General features: G+C 34.2%; 2 protein-coding genes across 6 annotated transcripts in view; one reads left to right on the top strand and one right to left on the bottom strand.

Moving 5' to 3' along the window:
- LOC126887839 (zinc finger protein 227-like) overlaps positions 1-19,545 on the bottom strand; it is a 113,058-nt gene extending 93,513 nt beyond the window's left edge. For 2 of the 4 annotated variants that reach the window (XR_007699232.1, XM_050655725.1), the window contains exons 1-2: positions 19,183-19,545; positions 18,996-19,121 (exon numbers count right to left, since the gene is read on the bottom strand). Coding sequence is in view for 3 of the 4 variants with exons in the window: in XM_050655725.1 (XP_050511682.1) it covers positions 18,996-19,121; positions 19,183-19,303 (247 nt within the window). In the remaining variant the exon portion in view is untranslated. Of the gene's footprint in view, positions 1-2,043; positions 2,170-2,230; positions 2,594-18,995; positions 19,122-19,182 lie in introns of those variants that run through there. The other 2 variants (XM_050655726.1, XM_050655724.1) reach the window with 2 other exon arrangements.
- The window catches only part of LOC114345361 (28S ribosomal protein S21, mitochondrial), a 46,753-nt gene continuing 34,627 nt past the window's right edge, over positions 8,659-20,784 (top strand). The window contains exon 1 of one of the 2 annotated variants that reach the window (XM_028296184.1): positions 8,659-8,954. In XM_028296184.1, the coding sequence (XP_028151985.1) occupies positions 8,802-8,954 (153 nt within the window). In that variant the 5' untranslated portion in view covers positions 8,659-8,801. The remainder of the gene's footprint in view (positions 8,955-20,784) is intronic. The other variant, XM_050655729.1, reaches the window with a different exon arrangement.

The following is a 20,784-nucleotide window of genomic DNA, read 5'->3' as shown; positions in this document are numbered from 1 at the left end:
GGGGTGCGCAAGAGGAAAAACTTTTTTATTTTTAATTTTACCGAAAAATGTCATTATTGATAAAAATTGTTGCTTGTTCTAAAACCCCATATAACGAAATAAAATTCAGGTTTTTCAAAACCTGCTTAATTTTGTAGACAATTTTATGTAAATCAATATAAATTTTTGGCCTAGTTCAAAATCATAACAATAATCTAGTGTTGCTAAGCTACAATGTAGCTTAGTAAACTCTGGGCTGTCAACTCGAATAAATAATTTGCAAATTGTCATTCATTTTCGACAAGACAATGTTAAGCATCCAACAAACAATTTATCTTGTAAAGTGTTGTATAATTGGAGCTGTTTCGTACCAACATGCGATTGAAATGTTCAATGAAAAATATCCAGATATACTCGTTACGCGGAATGGATTGAAGAAACTGATAAAGAATTTGAATCAGACAAGATCTGTTAAAAACAGAGAAAGATCTAAAGCAACGTACCTATGGGGTTTTAGAAGAAGTAAAATATTGATTTATCAAGAATGATGGTTCACAAGATAAATTGTTTGTTGAATGTTTAACATTGTCAAAAAAAAAATGACAATTCGCAAATTATTTATCAGTGTTGATAGTTACTAAGCTACATTGTAGCTTAGCAATACTAGATTATTGTTACGATTTCGAACTTAGTGCAAAAATTTATAGTGATTTACATTAAATTTGCTACACAATTAAGCAGGTTTTGAAAAACTTAAATTTATTTCGTTTTATGGGGTTTTAGAACAATCAAAACATTTTATCAAGAATAACATTTTTTGCTAAATTGAAAATAAAAAGGTTTTTTTTAGGACATAGGGTATAAATAATATTTGTTGATCAATAATACACACAAATTTAATTGTTACCCAAAAGAAAAAAATACGGCTGTGAATTACCACATTGGTAATCGGCTAGGGCACTAACGTGTTAAAAACATTCTCTGTGTTGTTCAAAAATAAATCTGCTAGCAAGGGCGATAAGAGATTATTATCTGGTGTCAGTTTTGTATCGCATTCCAGAGTATTGCATCAACAGCTTGTCGAATATGCAAATGTAATCCTGACATTGCTGCAGCCCTACATTTCAAATATCTTTTTACTAGGTCAACTGCTACTTTCTTAATAGATTGTCTTCGTTGTTTAGTAGGTATATACGGTATTAGGATAATTACGTTTGGAATATGAAAAAACTTACATAAAACGAACGACAGTGGTCTATCAGGACAAAGTAATTTTTTGTTGAAAAAATAAAACGAATTTTTTTGTAAAATATAATGTAAAATGTAAGTGTTCATTTTTATGAAAGGTACGTACAGTAAAACTCGATATAACGGACTAATTGGGAGGAGGGCGTGTCCGTTGAAGCCGAAAGACCGTTATATAAAAATATGTTTAAAATAAATCCAGCGTTTCCAGATTGGGGTACTTTCCTACAATTTTGGGGTAATTTGACAGCGTCTGGGGGAATTTTTATAATTACAATGGGTTGGGGGATTTTTTGGGAGGGAAAATTATAGAGGAATTTAAGGGGTCATGGTAAATTAAATTTGCGAATGTACATAGAACTGTATATTCTACTCTCATAATATGATATTCGAAGACGATAGGACTTATGAATTATTTCCAGTGCTCTCTATTGATAAGCAGTATAATTTTGGTTTACTGTTCTCTAGATTTGACTGCTGATTTAATAAAATGTGGCAAAAATTTAAATTTGGGACTTGAACTTTTTGAGAACAATTTGAGAGAATTTCAGTTTCTAACTGGGGGATTTATAAAATCACATCTGGCAACTCTTTGAATGAGCAGGGTTATGAAAGTATAATATTAACAGGACGTTTTTAATTTTTTTACATTTGTTTTTGTCCGTTATATCTGAAGTCCGTTAAATAGAGGTCCGTTATATCGAGGTTTTACTGTACTGAAAACCCCTACAATGTAGATTATTAATTTTTAAAAAACTAGTTTTATGTCCTAGCATTGACCTGACAGGCCACCATCACCGAACAGAGTGTTAGCCTTACCTGAGTTATATTCACCTGATTCATTCTTTAAGTCTTCAAGATCTATGGATGTAGTTAGCTGACTCTCTATAGATCTTAAGTCACCTTCAAGGAGCTCCTCCTTAATGTCGGTTTTTACTGCCACAGCTAATAAAAAATGGAAATTACATCACATTGTTTATTGAATAATTGTTATTATTTTACTTACCGGAGTCATTATCTGGTTCATTCTTTAAGACTCCAAGATCTGTTGATGTGGATAGCTGATTCTGTACAGGTGTTTGGTCATATTCAACAGATTCTTCCTTGATTTTAATATGAAATTCCATAGCTAATAAATTCAAATAAACATAAAATTATGAACAATGAACTTCATGCTAGTGGCATTGTTGTATAAACCTATATATGTATAACCTATGTTTATTATAAACACGGCAATAATGAAAAGTCACAATCTAATGTTTTGACAGTTCTCTTACGTCAAAAATTTTGACCTACGTAATAACGTTTTTGTAGTAAAAATACTTTATACTATATACTGTGCTAGTGGCTATGAATGAGATGACGATGAGCCCCACCCCTCATCTATGACGATGACTACGATGAGTAGATGCTTGAAGGCCGCGTCTCACCATCAAATAATTTGATCAAACAGTTTGAGCAAACTACGGAAGTACGTCAAAGTGACGTCACAATTGCAGTTTTTTTGAAATTCTAAAAATCTGTGCTCTCACTATCAGTCTAGTTTGATCAAATTTTTTGTATTGAGTTGTCTAACTTGTTTGTACTTTATTTAAAATTAAAATTTTTCATTATTATCCACAATGAACACTCAGGATGTGACGTCACTAACTGTCACTTTCATTGCTCAAACCAGTTTGATCAAATTATTTGATGGTGGGACGCGGCCTTTAGATTTGTTGAGTATTTGAGATTTGAGATCATAGCACACGGTGGGATTGGTGGGATTCATAAGGCTTGTTCCAACTCGACACAAAACCGTTCTTGAACCGCCCCGCTCATGCGCAATAACGAACAATTATGCGCAGTAACACATTTTTCGTTACTGCGCGGTTCACGAACAGTTCAAGAACGGTTTTGTGTCGAGTTGGAACAAGCACAAGCCTATCTTCTTCTTCATGTGCCATCTCCTCTAAGAAGGTTGGCAACCATCACGGCAATTCGCACTTTCGATACCGCTGCTCTAAAGAGATCAGCAGAAGTGCAATTAAACCAAGCTCTCAAATTGTTTAACCAGGAGATGCGTCTTCTTCCGCGACTCCTTCTACCCTGTATTCTTCCTTGCATTATCAATTGTAACAAGTTATAACGCTCGCCCCTCATAACATGTCCCAGATATTGCAGTTTTCTGACTTTAATTGTATTTAAAACCTCTTTATCTTTTCCCATTCTTTTCCCATTCTCACAAGCCTATAGGGCTTTTCATTCACAGTCATTTGTTTCGAGCTTCTGTCATGTGTCACATAATATTAATATATCTACGTCATACGTTATTGGTTATACCAAAGAATACATATCTCCCAAGAACCGACACAAACGGATTATCTATGAACTAAATTTTTATGCGCATGTGCCAGATCGGCCATTTCTCAATTTGTATGAATAGCAAATAATTTTGGTGACATTTGTTTTGTACAGGATCGGCGTTTGTTGTCACAGTTGTTTGTTTGGCTTGGCTTGGCGTTAGTATATTGTTTTTGTATCAGTTTGTAGCTCATAATATTTTGTATAGACTTATTTTCTATATATATTTTCTTATATAGCCTACAACTATTAATTGTTATTTTCCAACATTTATACAATTTAATTCTTTTTGAGATATCTTGATTATGTGAATTAATTATTTTAAGCTTTTTCATGAACTATAAACTATCGTATAAAAAATTAATTTTGTATTTATTGGGATTTCACAAAGAATTTGAATCTAAAATATCATACAAATTCTCTAACCTTTCTTTGACCTCTACTGTACCAAATGCATCTGCAGGAAGAGCACAAAGTCATATTTTATATGTGTTCATTCCACAAGCCACGTGCTGTGTTTAAAAAGTTGAGAATCCAATACTCACAAAAACTTCCATAAAGTACTTTTATCAGCAAACCTAAATTAAATTTAATAAACTATGTTTCATTAAATTGTTTCTGTAGTTTGTATAAAACAATAACTTAGGTCAAATATATAAAACAATTTATGACTGACTACTTGAAATTCAGAATTTTCAGGAGTAACATTATATAATTTAGCTAATTCAAAAAGTTTGATCCAATATCACTTGAAATTGTTTCAACATTCAAGTTAATGCTTGATAATTGACAATACACTCTTCATAATAGGTTTACATTCTCTTGATTATACTTGCGTTCCAACAAAAAAAAAAACTAAAGGCTGCTTTCATATGGAATATAAGCTTCTGACCATAATGATCAAAACGTTTCCATATATATATTAATTAATATATTAATTAAAAAAATCACTTTTTCTCTTTTCTCGATTGCTTATTAGTTTTTATTGTATACTATATATATTTTTTCAGTTATTACATCTTTATATTTATAGAAATAAAATAGAACAATACTTATTGGCTTTTTATTTATTTACCCCGATATTCGAGAATTAGTCCTGTCGCCAGGGGGGGTACAACGGCCTCCTGTATTCAGATGGACTTACCCAAGTTTTTTTATGTATTTTGACCTGTAAAACACGAATTTTTTGGGTAACAGTTGATCCGGATGTCGATAAGATTGTTATAAACCAAGAAGTTGAGGAATCACATAACAGCGATTTCTTGCAAAAGAAAATTTTTTTTTGTATTTTTTGGACCATTCTAACCAAAAAATGTTCCTACAAATTTTTTCGTAGGATACATAGTTTTCGAGATAAACGCGGTTGAACTTTCAAAAATTCGAAAAATTGCAATTTTTGAACCCGAATAACTTTTGATTAAAAAATAAAATAGCAATTCTGCTTACCGCATTTGAAAGTTCAAGTCAAATTATATCGGTTTTAATTATTTGTATTGCTAAAAATTTATTATTTTATTGTTAAAACAAAGCTATAAACACCTAGTGCTTGAGTGATGTTTTCAATGATTTCTCATTTAAAATCGAATGAGTAGGTAGAGGAGGTAAAAGTGCAAGCGGGGCTATTTCTACGTAGCATTCATTAAAACGCATGTATTAGGCACGGGAAACACTATGTGTTTATAACTTTTTTTAACAATCAAAAAATCAATTTTTAGCAATGCAAATATTCAAAACAGATAAAATTTGACTTAAACTTCTAAAGGCGGTAAGCAGAATTGCTATTTTATTTTTTATTCAAAGGTTATTCGGGTTCAAAAATTGCAATTTTTCGATTTTTTGAAAGTTCAACCGCGTTTATCTCGAAAACTATGAATCCTACGAAAAAAATAGAATAACCCAAAAAATACAAAAAATTGTTTTGTTTTGCGAGAAATCGCTGTTATGTAATTCCTCAACTTCTTTGTTTATAACAATCTTATCGACATCCGGATCAACTGTTACCCAAAAAATTCGTGTTCTACGGGCCAAAATACATAAAAAAAAACTTGGGTAAGTCCATCTGAATTAAGAAGGCCGTTGTACCCCCCCCTGGCGACAGGACTAAATGTACTGGCTGGTTTTGGCTGGAATGTACGGAATGTTTTGGCTGGTTTCCAAGACAATAAAAATTGAAAATATTGACATTCGATTTTAACATACAGTTTCTTGTTGTTGATCACGAACATTTGTCATCCAAAAAGAATTGGATTCCGTGACGGTTACAACGGCTGTTATTTTCGATTATTTTACGAAATAACGAATATAATGAATTAGGAAATACCTCGACAAACAAGTAATTGGTCATAGGTTTTCACCCAAAGTAATCGAAAGTAGAACTGGAAGTCGATATTGGAACTCTTCGTGTAACTTTGCGTCGATTGATCTACGATTTTACTAATTTTGTCATCTTGTTTTACATTCATATCATATTTTGAGTGACTTTAAAACAACTCTAAAACCGAAGTCCGATGTCAAATTTCTCATCTTTAATACCATCCATGGGTTATAAGCTTTCATTCGACACCTCATTTGTCATTCTATCTGTATTAGTAACTGAGGAGTTGTATTCGCGGTCGGACGGACAGACAGTCATGAAACCAGAAGTATATATTTGTTCTCGTCTTGCGAATGCGCGTCGAATAATATATCACTTGTGCTATTGCATTGACTTTAAAAGAGTACTTCCGGTCGCATTTCTAAAACCGGAAGTCCTAGGTCAAATTTCCCACCTTTAGTACCATCCATGTATTATGAGCTTTCATTCGACACCTCATTTGTGATTCTACCTGGTATAGTGACGGAGGAGTTACATTTCCGGTCGGACGGACAGACAGTCTAGGTCAAATGTCTCACCTTGAGTACCATCCATGGATTATAAGCTTTCATTTGACACCTCATTTGTCATTCTACCTGGTATAGTGACTGAAGGAGTTATGTTCGCGGTCGGACGAACAGACAGCCTATTAGGTCACACCAAGTCGTTCAAATTCTCACCAACTTGTTCACACTTTTTCAAAATTGGTGAAAACAACAAATTATATTTTGTATCGTTGTATCAATATAAGCCAAAAAGAATAATTAGTGAATGTCACGCCACTATAATATATTTTATTATTGGTCTTTCAATGCTAAAATCAGGATAAAAAAGGTATTTTATCCATGGTTTTAATCAATATAATTCTCACCATTACGTTGTGTTGTATTTGCAACCTTTTGTAAATCAAAAATAATTCCACCATATTAAGAATGTCAACAAAAGCCGGCCCTGCATGCAACCTTTCTCTCAGTGCAACTAAAATTTTATTGATACACGCCAGAAATGTGCGAGACTTTTCTCAGTGTACTCGCGTGTACACTTGCCAACTCGATACTAAAATTAAGTACATGCTAACAACAAAAGAATCGCCGTCCGTGTCGGTTCTTGTGAGAGATATGTATTCTTTGGTTATACCAATGACACAAACCAAAAACGTATGACCTAGATATATTAATATTATGTGACACATGACAGAAGCTCGAAACAAATGACAATCGATGAAAAGCCCTATAGAAAAAAGTGTTGTGTGGTGGCATAGCCACCTTTACTTAACAAGCCATGAAGTTGAAATTTGGCAACATCTATTGGTAGACCGATTAATTCTGACAGTTCTCATTTGTTTTTAAATAATTTTCACTGTATTTACAGAGAAACTGAAATATTTTACAATATTTCGTGCTCCAAATTATAAAGAACATTAAAAGGTATGTTATTAAGATGATTTTAGTTCAATATAATATATTTTTATATAAACTTGCGTGCATATAGAAATCCGTCCACTTAAAAATTTTGTCATTTTTAATGTCTTATATTTCCTAAACCTGTTGGCAGATTTAAGTGATTTTTTTAATATGTTATAGCCTAATTCTTTAACAATACCGCTGTAATAATATTGTTGCTAACCAGATAAACTTTTATGGTGTACCGGGCATTTATAAAATACTGAAATTAAAACCCAACTATAGACTCCGGTTTTCTTAACATTCTGTTTTTTTGATTAATTCGCTTATGTTTAACAACTAGATTTGTTCTTTATCAATTCAGGGTGTTTCTAAATAAGTGCGACAAACTTTAAGTGGAAAGGAACAAAATGAAAAATTTTGACGCCTGTATTTTAAATATAATCATTTTTTTCGAATCCCGAGAAAACTAATAAGTATTTTTTAAAAATTTAAACGCAGAATGAAAGATTACTTTATTACCGAGGGCCGAAAGTCCTTTAGAATGAATAAAAAGTTTTTTTAATGACATATTTGAAACTAAAAATCACACTAAATATTCTGAGTTTTTCACCCCTGTAACTTATTAAAATAAACATAGAAGTTTTCAGGGACTTTCTGCCCTCGGTCCTAACAAAATCTTTCATTCTGCGTTTAAATTTTTGAAAAATACTTATTAGTTTTCTTAGGATTCGAAAAAAATGAATCACGGTTATATTCTTGTTATTGTTTTTTTTTGTATAATAAACGTTACTTACAAGGAATTGCTTTTAATATTATTTTGTACAAACTTCTAATTAATAATATTTTCTTGTTCGACTCAAAAAGTACTATAAATTTTACCAGAATTTGTACTTTAAAATCGTAGTTTCGAAAGCGGTAGTCCGAAAGTCAGACTACCGACGTCATCAATTGCGACGTTGCCTTTTTATCTTCATGGCTTGTAAAGTAAATGTGGCTATGGTGGTGGGCATAGAGTTACATATTAGCATAGAGAGAGTGTGATTCAGACCGAAGTGACGACACCATCTTTTTTATTTGGATTAGTGCTGTTTCACTCTTACGCATAGTAAAGCTGCTACGGTTGTCCTCCTCTTCCGTGCCTATGTTCACACTGAATGTCATCATAGATTTTCGATACAATGTGTTAGAAAGAGATGCAGCAAACCAGTCCATGAGATCTTGTCGTCAGGAAGCGCGGAAGGTAGGCTCCCTCCACGGTTGGCTCCCTCTATGTTAATATATACCTCTATGGTGGTAGGATTGAGATCATGACATGTGCCATTCGTCGGCCATTGTGTTGTGACAGTAATGACAGGACGGTCAAATATTCAACAGAAAAAAGAAGAGTAAATTTCATAAACGAAACGAGCTAACCTACAAAATTTTACTGTGAAAATTTCCAAACCCCAAAAACAAAAAGTTTAAAATTAAACAAAATGACTTTGAAACACGCAAGTTTCATTGCAAGAACTGTATTTATAAAAAATAACGATGTGGATGCAGCATGTAGAGTATTAAACAGAATCTTAGGACGAGAGGATATTTTAGATCAATATAGAAGAACTAGATACTTTGAAAAACCATTTCAGGTGAGTGTCCTTTTATAATTTAGAACTGTAATGGTTTATTACCCATATATCGTGTAAACTATAAAACGTCTGCATTATGGCAACACCATTTTTCTGTTGTTTGTTTGGGTTTGTATGACTGTGGACATTAAATCCATTCCAGTGGACAGCCAAAATCCCTACAGCCAAAATCCCGACGGCCAAAACACCGACACGACAGAATCCCGACACGCCAGAATCCTGACGCCAAAATCCCAACATGCAACAATCCTCGCACAAGTAAAAATTCTGACTTTTGTTTAATACTTTTAATACAAAATACTTTTGTTTAGTAACAAAAAATAAAAAAACAGATGGCCATAAACAAAAAATAAATGTAATTATGTTAAAAATAAACTTCTCAAACCTCTCGGGATTCTGGCGTGTCAGGATTTTGGCCGTCGGGATTGTGGCTGTCGGGATTTTGGGGTAGACCCAAAATTTTTATATATTTATTTATCTTATATATATTTTATTACATATTTATTTATATATTTTTATATATCTGTACCGTGGAGGTAAACAGTCGTAACTCCACTTTTTGCTGAAATGGAGTTAATACCACGCTCTTGTTGTCAGATTTTCATAGCATATTGTGGCAAAAAATCGTACATCCAGCGTTATTAGTTGCCTAGATAAGGCGTTTAGAAACAATAGCAACTCCATTAGTCAGTTGAGGTAAACAGTAGTATATCCATAGCAACTCCATAAATACGTGCGTATATTAGATAGTATGCTTTCGTATGCGGTAGTGGTAAACAATCGTAGCTCCATTTTTATATTAAATGGTATTTTGAGGGTGTTATAACGGGATAATGAAAAACAAGAGTTATTTTTGTTCCAAACATTGTGATTTGGTTTCTGCATTTATAAATACGGAATATACTATTTTTGTAATCACTTACGATTTTTATTTTGCATATTACCTGTTTAAAGACATAGAGGTAAAAAGTCGTAACTCCCATTATTATACATCAGGTAAATAATTTCTTAGCAATACTAATACCACTAATACCCATTAATAGATTTGCATTTAGATATAATATACCAATAATGTTTAATTCGACATAATGGAAATAAAATTTTTTTTATAGTTTATTGACTAGTCTGTATGTTTTGCGCTTTCTTGCAAATGTATACATTGTGGATGTACGACTGTTTACCTCCACGGTACAGATATACAGGGTGTCCCGAAAAGATTGGTCATAAATTATACCACAGATTCTGGGGTCAAAAATAGGTTGATTGAACCTCACTTACCTATATACAATAGTGCACACAAAAAAAGTTACAGCCCTTTGAAGTTACAAAATGAAAATCGATTTTTTTTCATATATCGAAAACTCTCAGAGATTTTTTATTGAAAATTGACATGTGGCATTTTTACGACAGCAATATCTTAAAAAAAAATTAAGTAAAATTTGTGCACCCCACACAAATTTTATGGGGGTTTGGTTCCCTTAAACCCCCCAAACTTTTGTGTACGTTCCAATTGAATTAATATTGTGGCACTATTAGTTAAACACCTTATTTTTAAAACTTTTTTGCCTCTTAGTACTTTTTCGATAAGCCAGTGTTTATCGAGATATTTTGAATGTTTGTCGAATCCACCACATATTTGTATATGGTTAAGTACGGTTATAGAGACCTGTTATAATCTGAAAATTTATTTATAATTTACATTTTTAGGTATATTTTGAAAAAGAAGCTACATCTCGATAAAAGATGACTTATGAACAAAAGAATAAGAGACAAAAGTTTTAAAAACACTGTGTTTAACTAATGGTACCACAATAATAGTTTAATTGGAACGTACACAAACATTAGGGGGGTTTAAAGGAACAAAACCCCCATAAAATTTTTACGTAAATATATTGAAAAAGAAGCCGCATCTCAATAAAAACTGGCTTATCGAAAAAATAATAAGAGGCAAAAAAGTTTTAAAAACGTTGTGTTTAACTAATGGTACCACAATAATGAATTAATTGGAACGTACACAAAAGTTTGGGGGGGTTTAAGGGAACAAAATCCCCATAAATTTTTTATGGGGTGGACAAATTTCACTATAATTTTGTTTTAAGATGTTCCTGACATAAGAATTATAAATGTCCATTTTCAATAAAAAATCTCTAATAGTTTTCGATATATTGAAAAAAATCGATTTTCATTTTGTAACTTCAAAGGGCTGTAACTTTTTTTGTGAGCACATTTGTACTACGGTAAGTTAGGTTCAATCGAACTATTTTTGACCCGAGAATGTGTGGTATAATTTATGTCCATTCTTTTCGGGACACCCTGTATAATATATACTTTTATATATTTATTTATATATTTATCTTAAAACAATGTATATTTTCATATTTTCCAAAAATTTTTACCTGATGTGAATGAGTACTAACCCGTACGGCACCTCCAATAATGGCACTACACCCTAAACCGGGCCTTGGCCTCCTTCAGCAAGCTTCTCCAATGATTTCGCTTGACTGCTGTTCTTTTCCATGAACATGTTTTTAGTAGGTTTTTGGCATCCTGATCTACTTCGTCTTCCCATCTCTTTTTTGGTTGTTCAACAGGTCTTTTTACTTCCATTCTTGCATTTAGCAATTTTCTGGAGATTCTCTTCTCATGCATGTGGACCATGTACCCTGCCCACCGCAATCTCTGCAGTTTAGTGTATTGCGCTAGGGTTGAATCGCTGTTCTTCTTCTTTGTGCAGTACCACTCCCTTAAATTTCGTAACCAGGAAATCCTCCTACATCCCACATTTCTCTTTCTTGAGATTTTTCCTTGAATTACCTATGAGTCTTAGCAGGGAGTACTTTTCCCCTCTCATTATGTGGCCTAGATAGTGATGTCAGTCGAGAATACAGTAGAACCCGCTTATTAGAATACCAGTTAATGGAATATCCCAGTTTAAGGAATAGAAATTTGAGGTCCCGAAACGTTTATACCAGCAACCAATGATTGGTTATTAGAACATCCCGGTTATAGGAATAACTGCGCCTGTAGTGACAAATGGGTGGATCGAGTAGCTCAGGAGTCACCACTACCGGTCCTAAGCCAGGATAAAGGAGGAAGGTTGGGTAGTGGGCTGACAACCCACTCCCGGAAAAACACACTGTTATGAAACCTGAACATTTGCCTCGGAATACAGGACGGGACTTTCGGAAATGACTCAAGCTACAAAACATGGACTATGCATTTGGAAACTGGAATGTGAGGACGCTAAATAGACCAGGAGCTCAAACCGCACTTCTTCAAGAACTAAAAAGATATAAGCTCATGATTACTGCTCTTCAGGAGACAAGATGGCAAAAATCATAGACTTCCAGGCAGTCAGTGAAAGGATATGCAAGTTGAGAATTTGCACCCACTTCTTCAACCTAACAATGATAAACATTCACTGCCCAACAGAAGAACAAGAGCAACATACAAAGGAAGGCTACTACCAACAACTGGAGATAGTATATGATAATGCGCCAAAAAATGACATCAAGATTATAATGGGTGATATGAATGCTAAAATAGCCAAGGAGCCGCAGTTCTATGGCACAATAGGGAAACACTCACTGCACAATGAAACAAACGAGAATGTGGAGTTTTTGATAAATTTTGCCACCAGTAAAAATATGGTTATAAGTTCCACATGCTTCCCACATAAAGACATACACAAAATGACATGGATTTCACCAGATGGAACCACAGCCAATCAAATCAACCATGTGCTGATAGACAAAAGGGCAGCTAGTAGTATCTCCGATGTAAGAACACAATGAGGAGCATGCTGTGGATCAGACCATCTTTTACTACAAGCCAAATTTAGATGCAGAGTTAACAGGGAAAGAAACGAAAGACAACAAAGAACAAACAAACTGGACCTGGAAAAACTGAAGATTCAGGAATGTAAAGAGAAGTTCGAACAAGAAGTCGCAAATGAGTGAAGGACGCAAGAAAAAGGAGAGAAGAGGAGCATGGTTTGATGACGAGTGCAGACAAGCAATAGAGGAAAGAAATGAAGCACACAAAATGTACATAACAAGAAGAACACGAGAAAGACGAACATTATTTGAAGTCGCAATACGGAAAGCAGACAAGATATGTGGAAATAAAAAGAGAGCCTATGAGAATGGACAAATAGAAAAATACGAATACCTAAAAAATATAAAAAGTGGGTATAAACCTCAAACAAGTCTATTAGTATGGTATAACTAGACCCAAACCCAGACATCCAAAGTGAAAGTTATCCTCCAACACCAAATTGTTCTATATAGTCCACATAATGTTCAGAAAAAAGTCACACCATTTTGAGCGTCGGGTTTGGGGGGTGTGGGGGGAGAAAACAGTAAATTCGTAGTTTTTTACGTTTTTCGTAAATATTTCTAAAACTATACGATTTAGCATAAACAACCTTCTATACAAAAATGTTCTACATTAAATTTGAAATAAAAAAGGCCCTATGCATAATCCTTCTAAAATGAATGGTTTCAAAGTTACGGAGGTAGTATAGTATAATTGGTCCAAAAAAAGGCCTAACCTAAACATCCAAAGTAAAAGTTTTCCTCCAACACCAAATTGTTCTATATGGTCCACATATTGTTCAGTAAAAAGTTACACCATTTTAAGCGTCCGGTTTGGGGGGGAGATGGGGGAGAAGTCAGTAAATTAGTAGTTTTTTTTACGATTTTCGTCAATATTTCTAAAACTATGCTTTAGCGTAAACAATTTTCTATACAAAAATGTTCTGCATAAAATTTAAAACAAAAAAGGTCCTATACATAATTGTTATAAAATCAACGGTTCCAGAGTTACGGAGGGTGAAAAGTGGAGGTTTTCGATACTTTTTATATTATTTGGGCAATTTCCTACTGATTTTCTTTCACAGGATTTAGTTTTATAAATCAAATTTGCTATTTAAGTGGCCGATGGTATGTTAGTGATAAGCCCTTGAAGAAACGTCAAGCTCACCACCCAAAATCATCATAAATTGCCCAAAAAAATATAAAAAGTATCGAAAACCTCCACTTTTCACCCTCCGTAACTCTGGAACCGTTGATTTTATAACAATTATGTATAGGACCTTTTTTGTTTTAAATTTTATGTAGAATATTGTTTACGCTAAAGCATAGTTTTAGAAATATTGACGAAAAACGTAAAAAAACTACTAATTTACCTACTTCTCCCCCATCTCCCCCAAACCGGACGCTCAAAATGGTGTAACTTTTTACTGAACCATGTGTGGACCATATAGAACAATTTGGTGTTGAAGGAAAACTTTTATTTTTTATGTCTGGGTTAGGCCTTTTTTTGGACCAATTATATTATACTTTACCTCTGTAACTTTGGAACCGTTCATTTTAGAAGGATTATGCATTGGACATTTTTAATTTCAAATGTAATGTAGAACATTTTTGTATAAAAGGTTGTTCATGCTAACCCGCCTAGTTTTAGAAATATTGACGAAAAACGCAAAAAACTACGAATTTACCGATTTCTCCCCCCTCTTCCGCCCAAACCCGACGCTCAAAATGGTGTGACTTTTTTCTGAACATTATGTTGACCATATAGAACAATTTGGTGTTGGAGGAGAACTTTCACTTTGGATGTCTGGGTTATGCCATCTTTTGGATCAATCTTATCATACTATATAAAGATGAAAGTGGGCCAATAATCAGTGACCAACAGAAAGTCACAGAAACCTGGAAGCATTATTTTCAGACCCTACTTGGAACTGGAACTTGGAACACAAGTAGACATGGAAGATGAAATGGGTATGAATTACGTAGAAGAGAATGAAGTAGAGAATGGAGTAGAAGCTCCAACCATAGAGGAAGTTCTCGAAGCTATTAAGGCCCAGAAAAACAATAAAGCTGCGGGAGTTGACGAAATACCAGCAGAACTGTATAAGGTAGGTGGCGACCTCCTAGCAAGTCACATCCACGTGCTCATCAAAGACATATGGCAAGAAGAGAAAATACCCGACGACTGGAAGAAAAGTATAGTATGCCCGATCTATAAAAAAGGAGACAAACTCCAGTGCAAAAACTACCGTGGAATCTCTCTACTATGTACAGTATATAAAGTCCTCACGTATATTATAAACCAGCGGCTCCAACCACTAGCAGAAAATATTATTGGAGAGTATCAGACGGGCTTCCGATGGAGAAGATCGAAACTGGATCAAATATTTACAGTCAAACAGATCTTGTGCAAATCATGGGAACACGATATTGATGTTCACAACGTGTTTGTAGACTTCAAACAGGCATACGACTCAGTCAAAAGGAACAGACTATTGGGACTGTGCAAGTTCAGCAAAGCGACACCTGGTTGCTACGCTCAACAACATTATTCGCACTTTTAATTATATTGGCCAGTTATATTAGTCCTGGTTACTGGATAATGGTCAAGGCCCTAGTCCAAAAAAATAATATATATATAACAGCACTACAGGCCTTAGAGGCCCTTGGCTTCGATAGTCTTGACTAATTTCTTCCACTTTTTGCGGTTCTGTACTTGTCCTCTCCAGCCTCTTGTACCCATTTCTTCTAGGTCAGTCCGGACGGCATCAAACCACTTCCTTCGTGGTCTCCCTCTTCTTTTCTTCCCTTGTTCTCCTGCTGATAAAACTCTTAGGACGTTTATTTCCTGTGGCATTCGTAAAACATGACCCAACCATCTAACTTGCTGTACCTTGATTTTCTGAGTTATTTTAGGTTTCTTATACATCTCCATTAGCTCCTGGTTTGTTCTTCTGCGCCATTCCCCGTTAGCCTCCTTTATACCACCAAAAAATTTTTCTCAATATTTTTCTCTCCCAAGTCTCTAGCTTTTTCTACTTTAAGGTTCCTTGTCCAAGTTTCACATGCATACAACACCGTTGGTCTCACTATTGTTTCATACGCTCGGATCTTGGCTGCCCTGGACACGTTTTTTGCCTTCAACAGTGCGTTTAATGAACCTACTGCTTTGCTACCTTTTAACAACCGTTTATCTATCTCTCTCTCTCTCTTCGTCTCCTCTATTTGTAACTGTTACTCCAAGGTACTCAAATTCAGTTACCTTCTCAAATTTATAATCTTTGTCGTTTGTCCTTAGAGTAATCCACTTATTTTCTTCAGAGTTTTTTCCTCTCATTTCCATATACTTGGTTTTTCCTTGGTTTATAGTCAGGCCATATTTTTTTGCTTCTTCTTCAAATTGCTTGAACATTTTTTGAAGTTCTGTTCTTGAACGTGTCAGAAACACCAAGTCATCTGCAAAACCTATACACTGTTGTCTTCTGTTAAGAATCGTGCCGCTTGTCTGGATATTGGCTCCTCTAATTATCTTTTCCAGCACTAGATTGAATAAGTCTGTTGACAGGGGGTCTCCTTGTTTTAATCCTCTGTTGACGTTAAACTGATTTGAAAAACTGCCTTCTATCATGACTTTATTGACTGTGTTGGTTAACGTCATTGTTACTAATCGTATCAGTTTCTCTGATATTCCTAGTGCTCTCATTGCTTCGTATAGCCCGTTTCGTGAGATGGAGTCGTAAGCCTGTTTAAAATCGATAAAGAGCATATGCAAGCCTAGATTTTGTTCATAACTATTGTTTTGTAATAATTTTAGCAAAAAAATTTGATCGGTTGTTCCTCTTCCCTTCTGAAACCAGCCTGGAGCCTGGTATCTCTGATTCATAAGCTTTCAATCTATGAAGTTCTGATAACTTTTGCTAATACCTTATACACCACTTCTAACAGTGCGATTCCTCTGTAATTTTCACGTATGGTCTTATCACCTTTTTTGTGAATTGGGCAGATGAGTGCTGTGTTTCATTGCTCCGGCATTTTTTCGTTATCCCATATTTTCTTTATAAGTCCAGCTATTTTTTGCTGCAGTATATTTCCTCCTATCTTTAATATCTCTGCTGGCACTCCGCTTTCTCCGGCACTTTTATTATTTTTTAGGTCTTTTATTACTGTTATTATCTCCCTTTCTGTCGGTTTGTTGTGTTTGTTGTGGTTCCGCTTCTTGTACATATTTGTTTTTGTTCGATTTCTTGCCCTCGTTGTTGCATTTCTGTTTCTGTTTGGGCTTTATCGCTTAATAATTCTCCGAAGTATTCTGCCCATCTATTCAATTTTTCTGTCTTGTCTCCCAGCAACATAACATCTTTATTTCTGCAAAACATTGTGCATTTATTTTGAGTCCCTCATGTTTTTTTACTCCTTGATAAAAATTTTTAACTTCTTTTTGGACATAGTTTTCTTCTATTATTTCTAGTTGCTTTATAATACTCTGTGTTTTTCTTCTACTCTACTACTACTACTTTTTCTTTTACTCTTTTTTCTGTGCTGTTTCTAATATTTTTCATTTTTGCGTTATTTCTCTGCTCTAGAATTATTTTGCAGTCCTCATCAAACCATTGTTCTCTCTCTTCTTTTTCTAGATCTAAAGATCTAAAGATCTAAAGCAACGTACCTATGGGGTTTTAGAAGAAGTAAAATATTGATTTATCAAGAATGATGGTTCACAAGATAAATTGTTTGTTGAATGTTTAACATTGTCAAAAAAAAATGACAATTCGCAAATTATTTATCAGTGTTGATAGTTACTAAGCTACATTGTAGCTTAGCAATACTAGATTATTGTTACGATTTCGAACTTAGTGCAAAAATTTATAGTGATTTACATTAAATTTGCTACACAATTAAGCAGGTTTTGAAAAACTTAAATTTATTTCGTTTTATGGGGTTTTAGAACAATCAAAACATTTTATCAAGAATAACATTTTTTGCTAAATTGAAAATAAAAAGGTTTTTTTTAGGACATAGGGTATAAATAATATTTGTTGATCAATAATACACACAAATTTAATTGTTACCCAAAAGAAAAAAATACGGCTGTGAATTACCACATTGGTAATCGGCTAGGGCACTAACGTGTTAAAAACATTCTCTGTGTTGTTCAAAAATAAATCTGCTAGCAAGGGCGATAAGAGATTATTATCTGGTGTCAGTTTTGTATCGCATTCCAGAGTATTGCATCAACAGCTTGTCGAATATGCAAATGTAATCCTGACATTGCTGCAGCCCTACATTTCAAATATCTTTTTACTAGGTCAACTGCTACTTTCTTAATAGATTGTCTTCGTTGTTTAGTAGGTATATACGGTATTAGGATAATTACGTTTGGAATATGAAAAAACTTACATAAAACGAACGACAGTGGTCTATCAGGACAAAGTAATTTTTTGTTGAAAAAATAAAACGAATTTTTTTGTAAAATATAATGTAAAATGTAAGTGTTCATTTTTATGAAAGGTACGTACAGTAAAACTCGATATAACGGACTAATTGGGAGGAGGGCGTGTCCGTTGAAGCCGAAAGACCGTTATATAAAAATATGTTTAAAATAAATCCAGCGTTTCCAGATTGGGGTACTTTCCTACAATTTTGGGGTAATTTGACAGCGTCTGGGGGAATTTTTATAATTACAATGGGTTGGGGGATTTTTTGGGAGGGAAAATTATAGAGGAATTTAAGGGGTCATGGTAAATTAAATTTGCGAATGTACATAGAACTGTATATTCTACTCTCATAATATGATATTCGAAGACGATAGGACTTATGAATTATTTCCAGTGCTCTCTATTGATAAGCAGTATAATTTTGGTTTACTGTTCTCTAGATTTGACTGCTGATTTAATAAAATGTGGCAAAAATTTAAATTTGGGACTTGAACTTTTTGAGAACAATTTGAGAGAATTTCAGTTTCTAACTGGGGGATTTATAAAATCACATCTGGCAACTCTTTGAATGAGCAGGGTTATGAAAGTATAATATTAACAGGACGTTTTTAATTTTTTTACATTTGTTTTTGTCCGTTATATCTGAAGTCCGTTAAATAGAGGTCCGTTATATCGAGGTTTTACTGTACTGAAAACCCCTACAATGTAGATTATTAATTTTTAAAAAACTAGTTTTATGTCCTAGCATTGACCTGACAGGCCACCATCACCGAACAGAGTGTTAGCCTTACCTGAGTTATATTCACCTGATTCATTCTTTAAGTCTTCAAGATCTATGGATGTAGTTAGCTGACTCTCTATAGATCTTAAGTCACCTTCAAGGAGCTCCTCCTTAATGTCGGTTTTTACTGCCACAGCTAATAAAAAATGGAAATTACATCACATTGTTTATTGAATAATTGTTATTATTTTACTTACCGGAGTCATTATCTGGTTCATTCTTTAAGACTCCAAGATCTGTTGATGTGGATAGCTGATTCTGTACAGGTGTTTGGTCATATTCAACAGATTCTTCCTTGATTTTAATATGAAATTCCATAGCTAATAAATTCAAATAAACATAAAATTATGAACAATGAACTTCATGCTAGTGGCATTGTTGTATAAACCTATATATGTATAACCTATGTTTATTATAAACACGGCAATAATGAAAAGTCACAATCTAATGTTTTGACAGTTCTCTTACGTCAAAAATTTTGACCTACGTAATAACGTTTTTGTAGTAAAAATACTTTATACTATATACTGTGCTAGTGGCTATGAATGAGATGACGATGAGCCCCACCCCTCATCTATGACGATGACTACGATGAGTAGATGCTTGAAGGCCGCGTCTCACCATCAAATAATTTGATCAAACAGTTTGAGCAAACTACGGAAGTACGTCAAAGTGACGTCACAATTGCAGTTTTTTTGAAATTCTAAAAATCTGTGCTCTCACTATCAGTCTAGTTTGATCAAATTTTTTGTATTGAGTTGTCTAACTTGTTTGTACTTTATTTAAAATTAAAATTTTTCATTATTATCCACAATGAACACTCAGGATGTGACGTCACTAACTGTCACTTTCAAGGCCGCGTCTCACCATCAAATAATTGACAGTTAATTTGATCAAACTTGACAGTTAGTGACACAAAGTGACAGTTAGTATGTATAGTTTGTGTCACTAGTCAAGTTTGACTGTCAAGTTTGATCAAATTAACTGTCAATTATTTGATGGTGAGACGGGGCCTTCAGTTTGCTCAAACCAGTTTGATCAAATTATTTGATGGTGGGACGCGGCCTTTAGATTTGTTGAGTATTTGAGATTTGAGATCATAGCACACGGTGGGATTGGTGGGATTCATAAGGCTTGTTCCAACTCGACACAAAACCGTTCTTGAACCGCCCCGCTCATGCGCAATAACGAACAATTATGCGCAGTAACACATTTTTCGTTACTGCGCGGTTCACGAACAGTTCAAGAACGGTTTTGTGTCGAGTTGGAACAAGCACAAGCCTATCTTCTTCTTCATGTGCCATCTCCTCTAAGAAGGTTGGCAACCATCACGGCAATTCGCACTTTCGATACCGCTGCTCTAAAGAGATCAGCAGAAGTGCAATTAAACCAAGCTCTCAAATTGTTTAACCAGGAGATGCGTCTTCTTCCGCGACTCCTTCTACCCTGTATTCTTCCTTGCATTATCAATTGTAACAAGTTATAACGCTCGCCCCTCATAACATGTCCCAGATATTGCAGTTTTCTGACTTTAATTGTATTTAAAACCTCTTTATCTTTTCCCATTCTTTTCCCATTCTCACAAGCCTATAGGGCTTTTCATTCACAGTCATTTGTTTCGAGCTTCTGTCATGTGTCACATAATATTAATATATCTACGTCATACGTTATTGGTTATACCAATGACACAAACCAAAAACGTATGACCTAGATATATTAATATTATGTGACACATGACAGAAGCTCGAAACAAATGACAATCGATGAAAAGCCCTATAGAAAAAAGTGTTGTGTGGTGG

This window comes from Diabrotica virgifera, chromosome 7, assembly GCF_917563875.1.
Source record: "Diabrotica virgifera virgifera chromosome 7, PGI_DIABVI_V3a".
Taxonomy (NCBI): Eukaryota; Metazoa; Arthropoda; class Insecta; order Coleoptera; family Chrysomelidae; genus Diabrotica; species Diabrotica virgifera.
The sequence above is the reverse complement of the archived record's forward strand: the minus strand, read 5'-3'. Positions and strand labels throughout refer to the sequence as shown.